Source organism: Buteo buteo, chromosome 22, assembly GCF_964188355.1.
Source record: "Buteo buteo chromosome 22, bButBut1.hap1.1, whole genome shotgun sequence".
NCBI classification, from domain to species: Eukaryota; Metazoa; Chordata; class Aves; order Accipitriformes; family Accipitridae; genus Buteo; species Buteo buteo.
Window position 1 is genome coordinate 19,057,436 of NC_134192.1, and position 23,356 is coordinate 19,080,791.

A 23,356-nucleotide genomic window follows, 5' to 3' on the forward strand; every position below is an offset into this window, starting at 1 on the left:
TTCACAAGCATTTTTCTAACAACATAAAAGGGTTACTCCAGAGAAAAACAAGTATCTTATCGGCTCTTAGCTTTGCTCTAGTACTCCAGTAACTGCTTGGTAACGGCTTTGGTATTTCTGACTTATTTAGTGGATACTTTCATGCCATCCCCAATTCTCTTGAACCTCCTACCCACCCAAATAGTTTTATGTCACATTCCTTGAAATTTAATATATCTTCTTTTCATCTACATACCAATTCAAAATGAATATTATGAAAAAAAGAACAAGGATGATCTATTTGAATCATCGCCATTGTTTAGTGCATGCAATCCCTCTCCTTCATAAAGTATGTCGGAAGCAAACCACCTGCAATGTACTTGTTTATTATTACTCTCCATCAGGCAGTCTGACTCTTAACCGTTCCGTATTTGTTATGTCATTTACTACTGTACATTTAGGCAGAGTTGGATGGAAGCCTGCAATAAATCATTTGCAAGAACATAGTCCCAGTTGTTTTCAAGTCATGTGCTGAAAGCAAAATAAATATATATTCCCCTGTATTTATAAACATACTTTGTATTTGAATTAATATTGCTAACAAATTTGATCATAGTTTTTCAAAGGTGATTGAAGATGACTGTAAATAATGATAAAGACAATTTTGACTCAGATGTATAGCATTTTCTACAGCATTTGCTCTGCCTGAATTATACCACCAAACCTTGCTGCAAAAGGTTATTTTTCTCTCTCATGTGGCTTCAACTACTTCATTATTTACTATTTTCTTGCTTGCTAGACCTCCAGACTGTAGATGAGCCTAACAATTTCTAATACAAAGGTGACATGATTCTGCAGCTGCCTTACCACAGTGTTATTTGGGCCCCACCAATCTAAAGTTAAGCCTAAAGTTAAAAGAAATCTAGACATCATCTCCCGCTTTCACATCTCTTCTCTTTGGCATACTTTTATACTCCTCTATACCTATTCTCTTCCAAACTCCTGAGTTTTAGTGGACTTCTTTTAATACAGAACAGTGTTATTTCAGGTTACCAGGTTATTTTTGAGTATCGAATGCCAGTGATATCCTTTCTCTGTAGGTTTGCAGGCTAAATTGCCTCAAAAGATAGAGATCAGTTTGAATATTGAAAAAAACAGCTCTGTAATTGGCATTACTTTTAAAAGAGGAGGAAAAAAAATAATCAGCAGTTTCGTTACTACAGTGTAGCTCAAGAGTGACAAAAGTACATACCGGTGTCCATAAGTATACACTACACAACTATACTTATTCCCTAATTAAGGGATAAAACCAAACTAATATAACAGTTACAAATCAGACAGATGCCACAAAGCAAGAAGCAATCCACACTTAAGAAAAAAAGCCTTCCCAACAGCTTTGGATAACATTTTGAAAAGCATTCATCTAGATACTGTCTTTTCAAAACACGTAAGTGCATGCAAAAACTGAAATAATTTTCAAGTGAATCTCGACAAACAGAAATATTTTAATGCATACAACCTCTTTTTTTGATGTGCTATTCATGACCCTCTGTATTTTTGGTTGGTGCATAGAAATATGCAGTTTTTCTAATTCAACTGCAAATCAAAAGTTAGAGAAAGTTTGAGTGTGATTTTTTGTGGGTTTTGTTTAAATAAAAACAAAACCAAATTATCATCTCTCCTAACAGAGAAACAGATTCAGCAAGGAATATCATCTCTTGTTAAGGGAGCTAGTTGAAGGGGCACGTAGCTTGATGTTCCCCCTTGTGTTTGTTAGGATTCACTGAAGTAAGGCTCTTGTACTCAGGACTGCCAGTTTATAGCTTGGCTTCCTTAAGAAGCAAATAAAAAATTAATGTATCTCTTGCATTCTGTATATATCTTAAATTTTGACAGACAAACAGATATTCACACACCAACATGGTTGTAAATAGCCTCTCAAAGGTAAATTATTAAAAACAAGAAGAAAGAAAACAAACTGTAACACACAAATCTCCTTGGATATTAGAGATGCAGTTGGCTACAAAGCAGTCATGCACCAATAATGAAGGCTGCCTGTGATCCCTCAGGCCTTCCCTAAATTTGCCTTGCAACTGCAAAATATGTGAACTGAAGTTCCAGGGGGGGAAAAAAAAAAAAACCCAAAATAAAAAAAAAAATCTTTTTCAGTCATAACTCATTAGGAACAACAAACTCAGATTAACTGGAAGTTAATCTACAGAAATAGAGAGAGTTAAAATACAGCAGATTGAGCAATCAGTTTACATGTAAAAGAAAGATCTTTCATGAGTATTCCTTGGAGGATAACATATTCAAATACATTGTTATACTTATGAAAATAATGGAAAAGAGATGCAATGAGCTGGTATTAAACAAGGGCAGACAAATTTAATTTCCTGATGGGTGGTCATGAAACACTAAGTAGAAAAGATTACGTTTGGGATACTGCCCCATGGTTCATGCATCAGGGCCATCACATCTGACATGAAATGTCTTTGGCATGCCATTACAGATTAAGATTTTTGGCAAGTATAGCTGTTGTTGTATATTCAGGTAGGGAGAAGGGTTTTGCTGTCGGCTTATCAGCTGTGTTGCAATAACACTTAAACCTGTCTAGCAGTGTAAGGTGGAAGAGGTTTTCAAGTGTTTACTGAACCAAGTTTAAGGCTACCAATGAAAAACTATATTGTATGTCTTAATTACTTAACAGTATACGTTTGAATAATTACTAAGTAGCTCTCAAGTGGACAGATTTGGGACTGTTTTTAATATCACCTTTAAATCAATATTTGGATACCAGAATAAACATGCATGCCTAATTCAGATTATTCCTGAAAGAGACAGAGCACTGAAATACACACACACTAACAAAACTGTATTATTGTCATTACAAAAAAAAAAATACATTTAAAAACCCAGCAAAACAAATGTTAGCTGTTTTGGGTACGATCTGAGAAAAGAAACCAGGGCCCACAGCAGATGAATTATTGTTTTATTCAAAAAGTGATCCTTCTGAATCAAGGAAGAGATAAATCAATAGGTTGGCACGTGAAGCCTTGCATCATCATGCAAGCACAACCCTTTAGATTCTTTAACAATAATTTACTCTTTCTAAGGTAAATCTGTAAAAGCTGTTACTACAAAAGCCTAAATCCAGAAGAAAAAGAGATTTTTTTTTAACTTATTTTTTAACAGCAGGACCTTGAATATGATGTGTTGAAAGGTTTCAAAGTTTCTGGGTAGAAATTCTCAACAAAATTTAATAGAGGTGGTGAGAATTACACACAATAAAGTGTTAATTGATATAAAGTGTTTAAATAACAAAATAAAACTGCTTGAGTTTGAAAGATTTTGCATGCTTCCTTCAAGACAGGGCTGACGGACTATCAGAGGAAAGCATTCTAGAGGTTGTGTGGCATTACACTCCAAAGAAATGATAAATGTGAAAAAAACCCAACACTAAAAAGATATACTTATTCCTCTGCATTTTTTCCTCGATGTCTCTTACACCTTCTACTTCATGCTTCGTATTATATTTTGACAGGATAATCCAATTCTATTAGCTTGCTTTGGATTTTCCTAAACGTGATAAGCAAGCAAATATGAACTTAAGGAAGTGAATGAGCTATAATTTACTACAACATCAGCAAACTAATTGAAGATGCAATAATGCAGTGATCAATCTGAAATCACAATTAAGACAAACATGGATTCAAATTATCAAATTATCTTAATATGATATATGAACAAACAGAATGATGAGGCTAAGACTATACGAAACACCCTTGTGGAGATTTTAGAGATTAGTCAGATTCCTTCTAAATCTTGACAGCTTTTTAGAAATATGTCAGGTGCAGATGTAAGCATCTGTAGTCTGTAAGTATCATCTTCTATGGAAGGGTCTCTTTTAGACTTAGAATCTTGCCAAAGGGAGTCACTTAGAGCAGGTAATGAAGTCTACTGGTTTACAAGAGTTTTTCAACATCTGGGTTAGATTCACAGCTTAAGTATTGCAATAGTCAAAATCCCAAACTATGTCTGGTTGCCAGAGTGGAATGAGGATTTTGAATCCTCATTTAAATAGTATAAACTTCCAAGATAATGCCTGGGAATAATGACATTACTCAGTTGGATTCACCGACATCAACACTGAATGAAGAGTCTGTTTATCAAATGGAAAATTCTAAAGAAAATTTTTTAATCCTGTTCCTTTTCATAGAATCATAGAACCATTTAGCTTGGAAAAGACCTTTAAGATCATCAAGTCCAACCGTCAACCTTGCCCACTAAACCATGTCCTGAAGTGCCTCGTCTATGCGCTTTTTTAATACCTCCAGGGATGGTGACTCAACCACTTCCCTGGGCAGCCTGTTCCAATGTGTGACAAGCCTTTCAGTAAAGAAATTTTTCCTAATATCCAATCTAAACCTCCCCTGGCGCAACTTCAGGCCACTTCCTCTCATCCTATCACCAGCCACAGAGGTTACGTTAGGAAACTTAACTTCATAGTTTCCTCTAGGCCATGTTTTCCCATATTACTTCTGAACATATTACTTAATCAAAGGCATCACTATCATGAAATACGACATATGACATCTGTTGCTTTTACCCCATCCACAAGGGCAACCATGTCACCACAGAAACAAGTTAGACTTGTCGGAAACAAATCCTAACCCCGTCTATGCTGCCTGTTATTTCTACACTTGCCTACCTTTAAAAGCTTGCAAATGCAGTATACTGTAATTCAGTTTAATTTCTTTTATTATTATTTATTTTCACATCTTTTTGATATCTTCCAAGAGAAATGTCATCCTTACGTTTTATATCATGAATAGAGTAGCTACTTATCTAGCAGTACTAACTAGCTTGTTAGTAAAGTTGATGTGTTACCACTCCTATGTGAATTCTTTGCTTCTGATTCTGTCATGGAAACCAGGACATTCCATTACATATAAACTTCACTAGCCTACACCTAATTCCTGATTTATTCAATATCATGACTAAAAAAAAATAATAATTGTTCTCAGCACTAGCTGGATGTATACACTCAGATGAGAATTTAGAGAGTTTAAAAAAGGGTCTTTGTGTGGGTTATTGAGGCGGGGGGGAGGAAGGGCTTGCTATACACTGCCTGTTAATAAGAACAATGTTTCACTTTTGATACTACCTCTTGGGAAATTTCGCTAGAGAAAATACTTCTTGCTCATTATTCTTTATTTTTTCATAGCTTCCTGCTACCTAGAAACTGTTATCTTTCAGACTACATTAAAGAACTGTTACTTTTTAGGCAGAAGGGAGAAACTGTATTCCCAGACAAATAACCAGGGAGAACAATGAATAAATACAGCCTTTCTTTTAATCCACTCCTGAATTACAAACTCAATTTATGAGTTTGAAAGCTGGGAATTTAGCTTGACTATGTATTGCATTTCATAGTAAATCATATATTTATTATGTATTAATTTACGTATTGTATATTCATTGATTTATATTATTGTAGCCAATGACCTGCTGCATTCAAGCGACGTATCAAAAAAGCCACAGAAAAAAACATTCCTGAGTCATGGAGCTTGAAATTTACTTTGAAGCAAGTTATAAGCAAACAAATATTAGAAAGAAGAAAAGGTCTTACAGGTACATTTATACTCAAGATGCTGAATCCACTGTGGTGAAAGTTTTTTCGTTTGAAAGCAACATATCAAATGTTTTGTTTCCTGCCTGGTTACAGGGCATCAATCTTATAAAATCTTGAAAGACCAGGGTAGTCATCACCCAATAAAAGTGGTTAGTTTACTGAACATCTAATATGTCTTATAATTTTGGGGAACTTTTCACTTTCTGGACCTTGTAAGACAGAGATACTGTAAAAGATCCCAGCCACACAGTAATCATCAATCAATAGTCTGTGTCGATACAAAAGGGCAGTTTATTTCACAGGTCTTTTACAAGAACCCATCTCTCATACTGCCAGTTGATGAGTTACATCTGCCTAAATATTTTCTTACAGTAGAATACAACCCTTTTTCCCTCAGTACATTTGTAATATGATTTAAAGATTTAATTCCCTATTCAAAGAGCTGCATTTACACAAATGCAAGGGAAGCAGTCACCACTGATAAAACTGTCTACCAGATATAAAAAAAAATATCACTTCACTGAAGGAAAAAGCTTCTCTGCATTTCATAACAACTATGCCCATAAATGCCTGTTACTGCTTCAAATTTTACCCAGCTATTCTTATAGGCATTATTACAACATTGGTTTTTTAGACTCAAAATTCACCTTTAAGACTATCCGCATTAAAGGGGGAGCCCACAGAGCAAACAAAATCCAAAATATTTAAGTTATGTATAAGAAAAAAGAACATTTCCTATCTAATGCTAAAGTATATATTTCATACAACTTCCACAAACCACACAATCTCATTAAAAGGAAGTTTATTTCCATTTGCAAATGTAGGCATGACAGATTTGGTTCTAGAGTATTTGAAAATGTCCACCAACAGAAACAAATGTTCAGAAAGTGACAGATTAAAAATATTTCAGATCATTTGATATAAACTCTGTGAGACAGCAGGTTTAAGTGAAGAACCAAAGCAGAAAAGAACAAACTGGCATCTTGCTTCAGGCAACTGATTAATCATTATTTGATAAGCACCTGAAACTATATCAAACCTGTGATGGGTTGACCCTGGCTGAACGCCAGGTGCCCACCAAAGCCGTTCTATCACTCCCCCATCCTCAGCTGGACAGGGGAGAGAAAAATATAACAAAAACTTGCGGGTCGAGATAAAGACAGGAGAGATCATTCACTAATTACCGTCACGGGCAAAACAGACTCAGCTTAGGGAAAATTAGCTCAATTTATTACAAATCAGCCAGAGTAAGGTAATGAGAAATAAAACGAAATCTCAGAACACCTTCCCACCACCCTTCCCTTCTTCCTGGGCACAACTTCACTCCCGGATTTCTCCACCAAGCCCCCCCAGCGGCACAAGGGGGACAGGGATGGGGTTTACGGTCATCACACGTTATTTTCTGCTGCTTCACCTCCTCAGGGTGAGGGCTGATCACACTCTTCCCCCGCTCCAGCGTGGGGTCCCACCCATGGGATCAGTCCTCCACGAACTTCTCCAACGTGGGCCATTCCCACGGGCTGCAGCTCTTCACGAACTCCTCCAGCGTGGGTCCTTTCCACGGTGTGCAGTCCTTCAGGAGCACACTGCTCCAGCACGGGTCCCCCACGGGGTGACAAGTCCTGCCAGAAAACCTGCTCCATGGGCTCCTCTCTCCGCAGATCCGCAGGTCCTGCCAGGAACCTGCTCCAGAGCGGGGTTCCCACGGGGTCACAGCCTCCTTCGGGAACCCACCTGCTCCGGCGTGGGGTCCTCCCCGGGCTGCAGGTGGAGATCTGCTCCACCGTGGACCTCCCTGGACTGCAGGGGGACAGCCTGCCTCACCAGGGTCTTCACCACGGGCTGCAGGGGAATCTTCACTCCAGCGTCTGGAGCATCTCCTCCCCCTCCTTCTTCACTGACCTTGGTGTCCACAGGCTTGTTTCTCTTACATGTTCTCACTCCTCTCTCCAGCGGCTGTTTCTCACTGCCCCAACTTTTTTCTCTTCTTAAAAGTGTTATCACAGAGGCGTTACCACTATCGCTGATTGGCTCGGCCTTGGCCGGCGGCGGGTCCATCTCAGAGCTGACTGGTATGGGCTCGCTCTCTCTCGAACACAGGGGAAGCTTCCAGCAGCTTCTTACAGAAGCCACCCCTGTAACCCCCCCCGCTACCAAAACCTTGCCACATAAAACCAATACAAAACCAAAAATGTATCAGGTTGCAATTGTCCTCAAGGACAATAGAAATTTGTGTTTACTTTCGGCGGAAGAAAGGAAAAAATCAATAAAGTCTAAAATACATTTCTTCTTCAAAATAGTCCCAAATATAAAAGGCACACTATTATTCAGTGGATCTACCATTTTAACTGCAAAGAGAAAAAAAAAAATAAAAAAGAGGGGAAAAAACCCCAATAACAAAAAAACTCTTATTGCTACTTTTGATTTCTCTGTAATCTTCAGCTCCAAGAGAATAAATACACCTTTTTTTTTTTTTTTCCTCCAGGCTCAATTTTGAATCATGTTCCATTTGCAAAGGAAAGTCATGCTGAAGTGCTTTACTTATTTCTTGTGATATGCCTTGAATACGATGAGGTTATCAAGACATACTTAAGCACAAAAAGTAAACATAGACATAGATGACACAAGTACCAGGAAAAATCTCGTTAAAACCTCACTTCAAAGGTTTAAATATTCTACCTAATCTTAGGGGGGGGACAAAACAAAAAAACTGAGCCTGAACAAGAAGCAGTACAGCCATGAGGGGACCATGAGGGACAAGAGTTCTAACTGCAAGAGGCAGAGGGGTAAAGTGATGCAAACTTTATTTCATTGTCTCACTACAATGAAATTGGCTCTAATTATGTTTCCTGAAAAAAAGGTTAGAGAAGCCTGGGGATGGTTTCAGGACATGGTTTAGTGGGCATGGTGGTGTTGGGTTACGGCTGGACTTGATGATCGTAAAGGTCTTTTCCAACCTAAAACAGTCTATGATTCTATGATAAAATGGAGGCAAATAGAATAATAAATAAATAAACAAACTCTGTTTCTTCAGTCTTCACCTCTAGGTTGATTCACTATACTGCAGGCTCAATGAACTTAAATGGCTCACAAGGAATATTTCATTACATGATAGGTCAGAGATGCTGTAAATTTATTTGGCTATTTGGAATCATCTGATGGGCAGTTTCAATGGTGTCACTTACGCTGAAGTCCCAACTACGCAGTGCTTTTTTCTCCTCCTAACCTCATAGAAAAGCCCCCCCAAAATACTTATTCTCTCACACACGCAGGTAGACAGATGTTGATAAAAACTAAGTACAAAAGATTAATTTGGTACTTGACTGGAAACTTTGCCTCTGGACACTTTTAAAGACATAAAACAATAAACAACAAAACATCCACAAATAAATCAGTTTCTAGGATAATTGTCTATTGCTGGGAAAAGTATAGAAAGTGTTCCAAAAGCAATCAGTATATCTCACAAAGACATTGAGAAAGGTCAGTTACTGTACCAGCCCACACTACCTAGTTATAATTTCCTTTCTTCCTGTTGTTTAGGGATAACAGAATAACAACTTACTTATATGGAAAATTTTGCTGGAAAAAAACTTGAAGAGAAACTATTGGACCCAAAGGAATATCACTGTATTGCTGATAAATTTTGATTAGAAGAACGATGAAAAAACAACATTGACTGTTCCAGAAAATGTTTTTCTCATATACCCTACATCTTGTCATTCAGCCTAACAAATTGTAAATGTTTAAACCACGTGGAAGTGCATTTATTAAATACTGTTTCTGTCCAACCTGCAGAAGGCAAGCAATTAGAAAAGATAATGCATGCATATATTTTTTTTATTTCAAGTCATAAAACAGGCGTTATTTTCCATTCAATATATGGCACTTGCTTTAATGATCGTCAAAAGTCTTTAACATGAGTTTTCAAAAGACCAGCTGTTTTCTTAACATTAAAATAGCTTGATATGAGCATTATAAGACAAACATACATCAAGCTCCAAGCGTACTTATATATATGTATACATACAAGCACACGCAGAGAATTTTCTCTGTGACCTGGGAATGTGCCATTCAGAATATATTTCTGATATAATTCTTTTAGACTCATCTTCAGAAACATTCATATATATTTCATCTTTTTCAAATACACTAGCTGAGTTGCATGATTCTGTAACATAAGATATTTTTATCTTTTGTTGCAAATGAAAGAAAGAAAGACTGTCACTACAATCAACCTATTAAGTCAGTATTCTCACTTTTACATAGGGGAATCATTTGCAGAATCAGAGGTTAAGCAAAGAGAAATACAAGTAATAGCTGTTGTACAAAGGTAATAGAAGACAAGCCAAGATTTTCTGAAGGGCTATATTGAATTCTAAGCACTCACAAAGGCCAATTATCTCGACCTGTATACACTGTAGTATCAATTAAAACACGCTGTGTACGTAAAGCGTTCATTGTTGGTAACTGACCTTCAAGGCAAACCTTCTCAAAGCACAAGAATCACCCGTCTTGCCACGCATGAGGCCGAACAAGGAACTCCTGACAGAGCTCTGACACAAACCAGAAACGTGGGGAAGTGGAAGGACAGCCATACTATCCAGAAGGAATACTGCCCAGGGAGGGAAGTAGTTAAGAAAGTCAAAGCTCAGATGGAGATAAAACTGGCCAGGGGTGTGAAAAGCCATGAGAAGGGCTTTTATAGCTACAAGGATTAAGGGAGATAAAGGAAAATGTAGGTCTGCTGATGAATGGAGCATGGAACCTAACATCTAAGTAGAGGCTGAGGTACTCTGTACTGCCTTTATCTCAACCTTCGCCATCACTGTCTCACAGGCAGTTTGGGCAACTGACTGATGTCATTGCAAGGCCTCTATTTCGTCAAAAAGCTGTGGGACTCAAGGGACATCTCCAATGCCTGGAAAAGGCAAATATTATGCTTGTCTTCAAAAGACTGAGGAAAGCTTGGTGAACTACACACCAGCCAGCCATTGCTTCTGTTTTTAGGAAGACCACAGCGCAATTTCTTCTGGAAGCCATTTCCAGGTACATAAAGGACAAGAAGGTAACTGGGAACAGCCACATTGGACTTATCAAGTATAAATTGTGCCTGACCAACCTGCCTGCCTTCTTTAATGAGATAACTGGCTCTGTGGATGTGGGGAAGGAAATGGATACTACTTACTTTGACTTCAGCAAAGCCTTCAATACAGTCTCCCAGAGCTGTGGTATCTTCATTCATGGAGATACTCAAAACTCAGTTGGACAAGGTCCCATGCAGCTTGAACTACCTTCTACACTGGCCCTGCTTTGAGCAGGATGACAAACTCAGTGACCTTCTTAGCATCTGCCTCCAACCTAAATTACCTTATGATTCTATAGTTTGTCCTGTCATCATCAATGTTCACACCACAAATGTTAGCAACAAAACCAGAAGAAGCAATCTGAAGAACTTCTAAGTTAAAACTGCTAGTAGCAGAAGAAACAAGCTTTATCAATAGACAGGCATTAGTCATAACATAGGAGAACAACAAACAGGAAGAAACAAGACATCAATATTTTAAAAAAATCTGGAGTAATACTTCAGTCATTTACCAAAATACTAAAAAAAGTTAATGGGACCACTTAGAGAAAGCATGCAGGCATTACAATAGTCTGAACTGGACAAATTTAATAAATATGCATGCTCTAGGGAATATTTGGACATGCTGTATAACCTCAGTCTTTTCTGATTGCTCCTGAATTCTCATCAGTAGTTATGACTTTTTTACAGTAAATTCCACAGATTAAATGAGTTTCAGTGTCTTTTTCTGTTTGGGAAACTTCTTACAAGTATCAAAATGTTGCAGAAAATCTTAATTCTTTTTAGTAATTTTTTCCTTGTAGAAAACAAAACAAAAAAATCACTGTACTGTGAACTTTTAATGCTTGCCCTAGGCCTTCCTCAAGTGTCTGGAAAAAATTAAATCCCTAAACAAGAATCTTTATGCCACTAAAGTCTACAAGGTTCTGCTCTAGTGGATAAAATAAGTCAAGAAATTCTCAAAAGACCTAATTACAATTATTACTACTACTGTATATATCTGAACAAACGAATTGACTGAAGCACAAATGATGCTAAGGAAAAGAAAGTGTCTCCTTAAGCTGTGTAGGCCTCAGATTTCACTTTTTTTATATTAAAGCATTACTATTTAAATTAGTATGCATCATACATATGGTACAAGTTAATTTCCTTATTTAGTAACTTTTTTTAAAAAGAGGCTTAGAAGATAAGAGGACAGATAAAAATTTTTAAGACAATAGCATCAGATGGATATAATTAACTATTTAGACCAACATATAGCATTAGAACAGTATCTTGGCAAATTATTTTTTCCACTTTCTAAAATTATAAAGCAATGCAAGAAATTAGCCCTACTTTTCTGGAAACTCAGAAAGACTATTTGTGGTATGTCTTTTCTATTTTGAATGCAAGTTTAATATTCCATGACCAGAACATAGAACTTGACAGTTCGGTCTTGATAAACAAGATTAATTTACAAAGACTTAGTCTTTGGGATAATTTTCCACCCTGGAAAAGCATTTTATTGCAGTTTGTTATTATTAGGTAAAACGTAAATATCATGTGAATATCCTAAGAACTGACCACATACAGGTTTGTAGAAACTCCAAAATTAGAAAGGCCCCCAGTCCCTGAAACACCTGGTGGATTGTGACTTTGGCTAGAAGAAGTAACGGAAGTTTGTATGAATAATGATTTCCCCTTGACACAGAATGCACTTTATGTCAATTAGGTAGTGAGATGTTAATGTCTTGCAATGCATTAATTTTTTTGAGTATATTTACACCACAAGATGAAGGGTTCTGATGAGCTGTCATCAGAACATGACAATCTCATACCAAGGATTATAAGAATGTATGCGTGAGCTTATTGTGATCCTCAGTAACACATGACCACTAGCTCACAACTACACAGTGCCTACCAGAAGGAGGCCTTAATCTTGATTTGTCCATAGCTGCTACTCATATCAAAATTTTAGAAAGAAGCAAAGTCCATTAAAACTGATTTAGTACATAAATTAAATACAAAAGACAGATTACATTTGAAAAAAGCAGAGTAGTTACAATCTGCTGAAAATATACAAAACCTACTTGCTCAACATCAAATCTAGCAGAAGAAAAGGATTCAAGCAGAGAGTGTTTTAACTGTGCCAAACGCTTTCACAACAGCCTCTTCCCCTTCTATTAAATAGTAACAATAACAATAATAATAAAATCAAGGCAAGCCTGCTGTCTGCTTTGAGTACTGCCTAGTACTCAGAAGAAAGCAAGTATCTGTGCACTCACATATAAAGAGCAAAGTAAAAGAGATTCTGGCAAATAAAACCCAGATAATATTTCTCAGTAGAAATGATTAGGATAGTTTATACAATTTACACCACTGTTTCAAATCCATAGAGAAGTATTTGCAGAAGTACGATGCATACATGTGTTTACAGCATTAAGCAGAGGATTATGTGTAAATAATAATTAACAGTAGTTTGCACAAGTAGTCTCAATACCTTCATTACTCTGGTATAGCTATTTCAGTGCTTAAAAATAAAGTTAGAACTGTCCGAACCTTTGACAGCTTTTAAAACAGTGAGAATTAGGTATCTGGAGCTTTCTTCTATGTACAAATGAAGTGATTTCATACTGAAGAAAAAATTAATCTCAATTAAAATTAAAATCCTTCTGTGACTAAATACACCACCTGAACAATCTAGATTGGGAAGCATGTGAACAAAGTATTTCACTAAATGTTCCTAAAACAGGACCTCAGTTAAATGAGGTAAATTAGCAGATATTTGGGGGATGGGTGGGGCTGGTGGGGGGAGAAAATTCAGGCCAAATAAGAGTCATCCCTTAAACACAGGCATCAGAGATGCACTGAAGCCTAAAACTAGACAGGCTATTATTAGAAATACTTTTTATGAAATTCAGCCAAGACAAAAAACAAAACAAAACAAAAAAAAACCAACAAAACAAAACAGACCAAAAAAAAAGCAACCCTCCCCCAGTCAACCTCTAAGGTTTTTGGATTCTATAGGCTTGCATTGCAAGGTGTGTACTTAGCCATAAATGCCACTGACATAATCCTAGAAAGCTGTTTTGCAGAAAAATGAAGGTCCTCATAGGAACTGGCTGAATGGGAGGCAGCATTGTGGCCTTGCAGCAGAGAAGGTTGAGTGCACACTGGGCTATGTAAAACCGTAATAAGGAAGTTAAAGGAAATAATTCTTCTACTCTACTGGTACTTCCAAAACCACACCTGGAGTTCTGTGTCCAGGCTGGGGTCTCCAGTATAAGACAGACACAGGTACACTGGAGTGAGTCCAGCAGATGATACCAAGAGGAAGAGGAGGCTGGAGCATATGACAGAAGTAGAAGATGAGAGAAATCAGTTTGTTCAGCTGTAAGAAGAGAAGGCTCTGCAAAGACCTAATTGCTGTCTATGACATAATGGGAGGATGTAGAGAAGACAGAACTAATTTTTCTCAGAGGTGAACAGTGATAGAACAAAGGGTGATGGACAAAAGTTGAAACATGGGAAATTTTATTCACTTATTTATTTTCCCACCACAAGTATGAGCAAACATTGGAAAATGGACCCAGAGAGGTTGAAAAAGGCCCTGTGTAACCTGCTCTAACTTGATCTTGCTTTGAGCAAAAAGTTAACTACGCAGTCTCTGGAACTCCAACCAACATAATTCCATGAATTTAGACATGGATAGGCAGCAACCTAGTGTTGATATTGCACGGAAAGTATAAAAAAAAAAAGTTCATCAATTAACCCAGATTCTGTCTTTGCAGGTAGTAGAACTTAAATCATCAGAAGATGCATTGCATGCCCATATGTTTGAAATTTTGGCACCGTAAGTCTTGTAGTGATTCCTTCATAACTGGTGCTTTTAATCCAAAATTTTTCTTCAGTTGCCCCTCTGTTCTTTAAGTTATCAGAATAATGGACATAGGGGTAAAGCATTAACTGTTATAATCATACATCATATAGCTGTTATATTAAAGGCCAAAGGATGGAATAACTATTTATTTCTATAGAATACAATGTTAATGTAGAAAATATAAATTACTATACCTTGAAACTCAAGAGATTTGCCCTCTGTACAAAAATACTCAGATAAATCTCACAGAATTCCTCTATCCTTAACTAGCAATCAATAAATATAGATAAAACAGTCAGCTAGATTGTATTTCCTCTCCTTATCAAAATAATTAGCAACACCCAATCAGTTATACCCACATAAAAACATTGAAAAGAACAAGTGTTACTGAAAGCATAATATGAAAACATGTATCATTAATACTACATCAAATAGTCCAAAGTTCATGACACTGAGAAAAGTCAATAGTCCAATTATTATCACTATCATTTCTTAAAGTCTTAAGTAGAGCTTTTTGCTGTGAAATGAAGATCTTTTACATATAGATTTAGTAACACCCTCACCCCTGAATTCAACACTTCAGTCTTACAGAATTACTTACAGAAATTCATTCTAAACTTAAAACGATGACAATTTCATCTATTCCTGGAACTGTGATGTACATATAGGGATTTCTTTTCTGCTTTTGGTTCATTTGGAAAGGCCACAAAAACATTGCAGCTTTGTTATTAGAAGAGTTATTGCACTTCCTATTTAATTTCTCACATTTACCCACTGAAGCCCTGAAATCCCAGTTCACCACCACCACCTCACCTCACCTCCACGCACTCCTCCCCACATATTACTCAGTCACTCCAAAGTAATACATGATTCTCTTACACATATTCTCCCTGGAAATTCAATTAAAACCATTGAAGAGCAACAGGCCAGCAGCCAGGTCTTTAGGAAATCAAAAGGAAGGAAAATAAAAGGAAGCAATTGGAAGTATTTCCATTCTAATATCCCTTCCAGAAAACATTTGCCCTCTAGTTCCTACCACCTTCATAGCAGTTTAAATACATACTTGAGGACATATTTTCATCAGAATATTTGGACATTGCTAGTCTGAAGTCTGATTCAAGTCGTTACAATAGAGTAGGTTTCGAAATGCAGATATCCGCATTTGAAAATGTAAGCCTTGGATTTATGAAAAAGCAAATATACTGAAATATCTCATGACAACTATTCCTGTTCTTGACAAGTCTTCACGCAGATGTGTTGGCATACCTACTAATTATAAAAGAATTGGTGATTTGCTTATGGAAAAAAATGAATAATTTCAGCTACTTTAAAATAAATAGTTAAATATATAGTCGTTAAAGTTTTCTAATCATGTACATTTGGTATGAAAATTATGTTTTAAAGTAGTTATTCCTCCAGCACATAGAAACTGGAAGTCCTTATGATTACATGTTAAATTAAGCCAGCTACTGGTAATAGACAGATCAGTGAGCCACAGCTGTATGGTAAACAGTGGTATTTCCAAGCAATGTTAATATTCTCTAGAGACACAGTGTGACATTCTAGGCATCTGTTTTCCCTGTACACTTCCTATGGTGCAGCTAATTATGGCTCCCAGACAGCCACTAGGAAAGATAACATTAAACCCATTAAAAAAATTGGCTGCTTAAAATGAAATTCTTAAATTGCTGCATATAAAAGCCATACCCTGACATCAACCACACTGGATGACTGGAAATAGTAATATAAGCATCTAAGTGAACTTCATGAGTTCTGCCAGCAATACAGAGCTCATTTTGAAGGTCTCAGCCTTAGCATCACAGCATCATTAAGGCATCAGTGAATACAGAATATAGACATGTCCATTCAGGTCTTGATTTTAACATTTTTTCAATGTCACGCCTGTTTGTTGTGTGTCAACCAACAGGCAAGTTTTTTAAAAGTGGAAAAATATTTTCTCATTATCCGTATGTCCCAACCACATTGACAGTTGAGTTGGCAAGATACAAACTGGAGGATTATAGTTATCAGTGACCAAAATCTAAATAATTCTGGAAACATTCATCCAATTTCCTGCCACAGAACAAAACATAAAGTTAACTATAACACAAGAAATAGAGAGAAGAGGAAAAAATTAAAATAGGGAGAAAGAAATAAGAACATGTATAATGTTTTGCAGACATTACTCACCAAAAACAGAGTTCTGAAGTTGCTCAGATCGCCAAAGAATTCTTCTATGCTTATTACTTTGGGATCAAAGGTAAAGTATTCTCCCAAGTTTTCATACAATTTATTCATGTTGTTGTGCATGTTGGACAATTTTTCATATATTTCTCGGGCACTCTCAGCAAAGCTGTAAGGTTTTGTTAAGGAAAACGATTCAAATGTAATCCAATGTAACAGTAAAAAACAAACAGGTAAAGGAAACTCAGTACAAATGTTAGAACTGGAAAAATTGCTAGTGCTGTCCTGCTTTCAAACAAGACATTTTTATATATTTATGTTACACATCTGCAAGGTCATACCAACATAAGACAGTGGCACACTTTTCCATTAAATGATCTCTTTCCAATGCTGACAATTTGCCATTAACAGACTATACAACTGACTTTATAAAATTTCCAAATATCTTGGCCATTTTTCTTCTAATAAATTATTAATTCTGTAAAATACATTCTATGAAAAGACACACAAAAAATTAGTTTGCTGTGAGAATCTGACTATCATGCCCCACTCTGTTCAAGTGATGTCACGTCCTCCAGACTTTGTAGATATTTTATATGTCAAATTTGCATTATGCATAACTACCAATGACAAAATTATATAGTATGACATCTAATTTTCTTTGCCTTTTATTATACATGAGTCTTCTCTGGGGATTCTTTAATGCCTAGCCACATAGCTCAGCTCACACCTCAGGCTTCCCGTAGTAGGTACACTCATTTGGGGTGCTCTCTCCTCTTAACTACGTAATTTCACAGAACTTATAAAGATGGAATATCCACCCACCTGGCCCAGTTAACTGACAAAGAGCTTTGAAAAATTATTATTAAAAAAGACACCACTGAACAACAGGAGACTTTTTTTTCCATTAAGAACTATGGAAGTCTAGAAATGAAACTGAGATTGACTTCCATCCCAGCAGTCATCATTAAAAATTTGACATAATCGTTCTAAGCAGAAAAATGTGGCATTTTTCCCCCTATATGAAAAAAAAAATAATTTTACAACAATTCATTTGCAAATACTGGAAGAGTGCAAGCTACTAAGAGAAATATTAGTTTGCCTCAAAGCAAGCAAGTTTCAGTCTGCTGTTTTCTTCTGCTGTGGTTGTTTATATCCAAAAAGATACAAAGTCCCAAATCACTGTAAAAAACCAGCTAGTACAAGACTAAACTAGTTCTGCTGATACTGAATTGTAGCTGATGAAAGTGTCGTGCTGTACTTATCAAAACCCGATAACAAAAGACACAAGTTATTCCCTGAACTACAAAAATTATGCAGCCTGGCTCCCTGTGGCTTTTACTTAGAATGACTCTCTTCCATGTGGATTCCAATCCTTAATACAGCAGAGCTCATGCTTCAACCTTTCCCCATACTTGAGACACTAATTTGAGACTCTGCCTCGTATCACATTTCTAATTACTCAATATTTTTGAGATCCCTATCTCTCTGCAAAATAACAAACAACCTGGAAACTAGTAAGGGGAAAGAGACATACAGAGAAATCATATAAACCATTTGTTTTTGAGATTACACTAAACCCAAAAAAGATTCTTCAGAAAATAGTCAACAAATGGCAGAATAAAGGAAGGAAATTCTGGTGGATACTCTATTCATAACACTTCCCTAGTGTTTGGATACTGTTAAGTACTTAAAAGGCTGTCATTTCACACGCTACATGCAAGTGGAACAAAGCTGAAGATATCTTACATTGGAATGAGGTCTAATATTTCACTTGGATTCTCCTGCTCCAACTAATAGGAAGGTATAGTAATTTAAATAGTAATTTTAATACTATATAATTATATAGCATTATATATACTATATATATATATAGGGATAGTAATTTAATACTGAGGGAATAGTAATTTAAAAGCTGGTTCTTAATAGTATGATCAAAAACTTTATATAATAGAAATTTTCCTCCTAAGAATCCTCTCTTCTTCATTAAAGCCTCAGTAGTAGCATAAAAAGTAAGCTGCATTCATTAGCTTATAATGTTCATTTAGAATGGCAAGAAGTAGAAACCAACAGTGTGATAGATCTTAATATATAAATATCAAGATTTTGAAACAGTAATATCTATCTATATAGTTTCATATCAACGTAAACCCAGTAGTAATACGTATATTTTCAGTTCATTGAAATGAAGTTTAACCTGCTTGGTTAGAATTTCAAGCTTGGACTGTTGAATCAGTCGTCTTAATACAACACAAACTTGGTATAGTTCAGTCTTCAATGACATTTAACTGTACAAAAGGAAATTAAAGTTTAATGGCAAGAATACATTAAATAGGTAATAATGGCACATTACTGAATTATTGAGGACATTCTAAAAATTTTAGAAAAACATGAATTGCCTTACAGTCAGCAGACTACTGTCTTGAACAACACACCAAAAATACTAGGAAAAAGAAATACGAAGTTATATAGTTATACAAATTCTATCTGTGGTTCCTTTAAAAACAACCTCATATAAAATAATATAAAACTAAATTAATATACTAAAAATGAATGAAAGGTCTGAAAGAAAATTAAAAAACTTCAAATGTTCTGGATCTGAAACTAATTCTTTTAGACAAAGCTCCCAGAGTCAAATTCTCCATTCAGGTTGCACATTCAACATGAGAAATAACAACAGTAAGCACTAAAAAGAAAAAAAAACAACAGTACTGCTACTGAAACTAGAAGATACTTTAAAGTAACACTGTAGAAACATATACTGTAATTTTAACATTATTATTTTTTATCTAATAATTACCAAACTGCAAATAAGAAATACCATTAACAGACGGATTGTAAGACAAAAGAATGTCGGTAAGATGGATGAATATGATGAGCAAAGAGAGAATAGACTATTTTCTCTATACTTAATTTTGAAGAAAACAAGTCAGTACTGCAGAGACAATAGTTTCCAGTCATATACCATGTCATATTAACAAAGTTACTTTGTCACATTCTATATGCTTCATGCAATCTTCATACTTATAAAATATTAGTAACTTGAAACATCACCTTGAAATGTACTACTTCAAGTCATTGCAAAGACTTAGTCAATACAATAATTCTAGAGAAGCAAAGCCACAGTTGCCTACACTGTTTCATGAAAAAACATTATTGAAAAAACTAAGCTATCAAAACTTTGCATAAGAGAAATATTTAATTCCAAAAGTTTTCATTAATATAGATTGAAGCTTTAATGAGTGCTCATTTGAAAACTGTAAACAAGGTTTCAGTCTTACTATTCTGAACCAAAAGAAAAATCACAGAAATATTAAGCGTAAAGATGCTTGTTCAACTAAGAGAAATTTTTTTATTCACAAGGTTGTTTTTCCATATTTTTTTTTAGTTTCTTTTATAACCATAAGAAAAGTCTAAGCCAAGACTGTACTGTAAATAGTATTATTTGAAAAATTAAAAAAAAACCCTAAGAAAAGAAAAACCCCTCTAACAGAACAAACTCACTTGGAAACAATTTTCCATCCTCAGTACCATACCTGTCTCCCCAAGTTCCACATAAACCAAGAAAAATGGGTTTGTATATCTGAATATACAGAGACTTATTGCTTAACTAAGATTAGGAAATACACCACTGCAATGATAACAGAACCATATCTAATCACCATCCAGGCAACTTTGTACATAGAATCCTTACTGAAGTTTTTAAATACTTATTTTAGTGATTACTAGGTAAAGGAATGTTTATGCCCTTTAATCCGTTTCCTTTTTTCATTTCACTACTGCAGAAGGCAACTACACCAAACTACTCTGAGATTTTTCAGGTTTGAATTTTTGAAGAAGTGTTATTTCAGTTTGAAATTTGCAGGTGTCTTCTGAAAGTGCTATCCTATTTCATTGGTTTTAACACATCACCCTGAGATTAATAAATAAATAAATCACTGTTCAGTAGCTGGTACCACAAAGTTAGTAATATATGCTTTACCATGCAATCCAGTAAAATCTTCTACACACCATGTCTGTAAAGAACTCTAATGAAAATTAAAATGCAAGCAAATAACAAAAGAAAACTTTGTGTCTTTCAAATTAAAGAGATACAGGTAAATGCAGACCATGAAATTCAATTATCCTTATTGCTTTATTAACTTCTATTGCCAAATTTCAGTTATCTATTAATTCTCCTTTTTCCTGTCTCTTCTTACTTTTAAAAGAGAGGCTGGGAAACCTCCATGCCTTTTTTTCCTACTTTTTTTAAAAGGATTTTGATTATGTATTTGCATTACAGTTGCCAACTTAAGCTTCCAAACAGCTCTGTGGTTTGCTTGACAAGGACCACTACCAAGAAGGGAAAAAAAATGTTTAGACACCCAGACAGATAAGGATTTCTGCGGTGAGAATACTAAGTGTAGTGTCAGTATCAGAATACAGGTAAATATCAGTATAGCTGTATAAAGCCAGCTGTAACGACTGAAAATATCTTTTCTGCAAATCAATTATTTTTAACACTTTGTAATATGACCAGATGACTACAGTTTGCTGGCATTTCAGTGCAATGCCTAAATTAATTCACTTAATTAAGCAAGCAATGGATACAAAGGTTACCATGACACTATGCTACCACATTATGTCAGAGATAAAGAATCACTAATTACCATCAATAGTAGAATTAAATTCTTTATGTCTATATTAGGACCACTACCACGGTACTTCCATGCTTTCTACTAGTTTCTTCCATGTAAACAGATGAGAAAAAAAATCAGAGGAATCAAGGTTAAATACCTCACATCAGCTGGAGGGAAAGGCATCACCTCTACCATAACATCTGCTATGAATTTCACATCAATATATCCATAACTTGAATAATAGTTACTAAAGTACCTGAACACACAAAAAACTCACCCAAAGGCAACACCTATTACTGTCAGCATTTACAAAGAAAATGAAAGCCAACACTGACAGCTTGGCATTCATCAACAATAAATATGCCACAGCAGAAAGAACATTGGTAATTTAACTATAATTATAAAAAAATGCACTGGTGTTCCAGTAATTAAGGAGGCCTCTCTCCAGGGCATATAGTCACTATAAAAATGGAATTTAAGGGATGTTCACCCCAGGTCTGAAACACTGAAATAAAGAGACCGAAGAGTTTATGTCTTTGATACCTCCAGAAGAAGAAAGAACGCACTGCAAACAAAAAGAAGATACCTGCCAGAAACTTCTTAACACTTTCCAGAAGCATTTCAGAGACTGAATGGAAGGTTTTTTTGACACGTCCTTCCAGACACCGGTTACAGGAAGCTGAAAACAGGTGAAAGCAGCATTCCATTGGGAGAGTTTTTCATGTAATGCTTGACTCTCAAAAGTGTGCTGACACAAAACAATTCATTTAAGAAAAGGAGGCAGCTGGCATTATGCTACAGATGGATTAACTCCTACTAGAGAGCAAAAACACAAGGACAAAAGAAAATAAAGGCCCACTGGGACTAGAGATGTAAGATGTTCTCATTTGTAAAAATATTCAACCTAAAGGGAAAGAATCAATGTATTTAGCATATTATATAAATGAGCACTATAATGAGGAGGTAAAAAAAAAAAAAGTCAGCCTGGGATTTTCCAGGAGTCTGGAAAGCAAAGCTACCTGAACTTTATTTATTTAAATATCCGATCTACTTATTTTTCAATTAGCTTCAGTTTCACTGAATGTATCAAGGTTTCTTATTCTACTATACACACTGATCCTAATATCCATTACAGGCAGAAACTGTTCGCAAAAGACAGCACAGCATCATTCAAAAGACAGAAACATGGCTTCATCATAAATGTCCATATGATTTTTTTAAATTTGTCCAGTCTTTCTAGGTGAATTTCTAACTGGTTGATTCTACAGTTAGATTTTATATGACACACTAGTTTTAGATAACAATTATAGTCAATTATAATTTATAATTTACAATAGGAAAACTGGTAATCCATTGACTATTTCCAATATAAATAACATTTTTTCTTAAAATAATGCAGTTTTAGAAAATATGCAGGTTTTGTTTGTTAGCTTTTAGTTGCGGATTGATAAATCTGCATTGCAGAGTGCAAAACTTCCATGAATTATATATCATTACGCAATGATAAAGCTCTGAGCCTTCATAATCCTAAATACTGCAAGACTGAAATATATATATGTCAATGTGTATTCTTTCATGCTTTCCTAAGTTATAATTTGAAATAATTTATTATTCTTTTAGCTATTCCAAACTCTTGAGTGCTCATTTACTGTTCTGAAAATTGACAATTTCCATCAGAATGTTCTGTGTCTCAGATAATACAGTTTAATTAAAACTGGCTTATTAAAATTTCCATGACAAATTATATGTTTGAATGTTTCTCTCCTGTCCTAGGCAGAAATATGGAATTAATGTCAGCAGTACTTGAAGCAGGAGGGAATGCAGCCACATATCATAATGCCACTTTATTATTCTGGAGATACACATACACACTACAACTCTTTAAAGGGACAGATATGCCTGGAATATCTGAAACAAATAACATAATTGTTGATGTTTTGATAAAACTTTGTTATTAATCCAATGCAGACTATGTACATTTTAACAGTATAAACCCA

At 35.5% G+C, this 23,356-nt stretch overlaps 1 protein-coding gene across 5 annotated transcripts in view; it reads right to left on the minus strand.

The window, feature by feature from the left end:
* Positions 1-23,356, minus strand: part of DIAPH2 (diaphanous related formin 2) — a 302,075-nt gene that overhangs the window by 126,551 nt on the left and 152,168 nt on the right. For all 5 annotated transcript variants that reach the window (XM_075054004.1, XM_075054006.1, XM_075054005.1 and 2 more), the window contains one exon: positions 16,747-16,910. In XM_075054004.1, the coding sequence (XP_074910105.1) occupies positions 16,747-16,910 (164 nt within the window). The remainder of the gene's footprint in view (positions 1-16,746; positions 16,911-23,356) is intronic.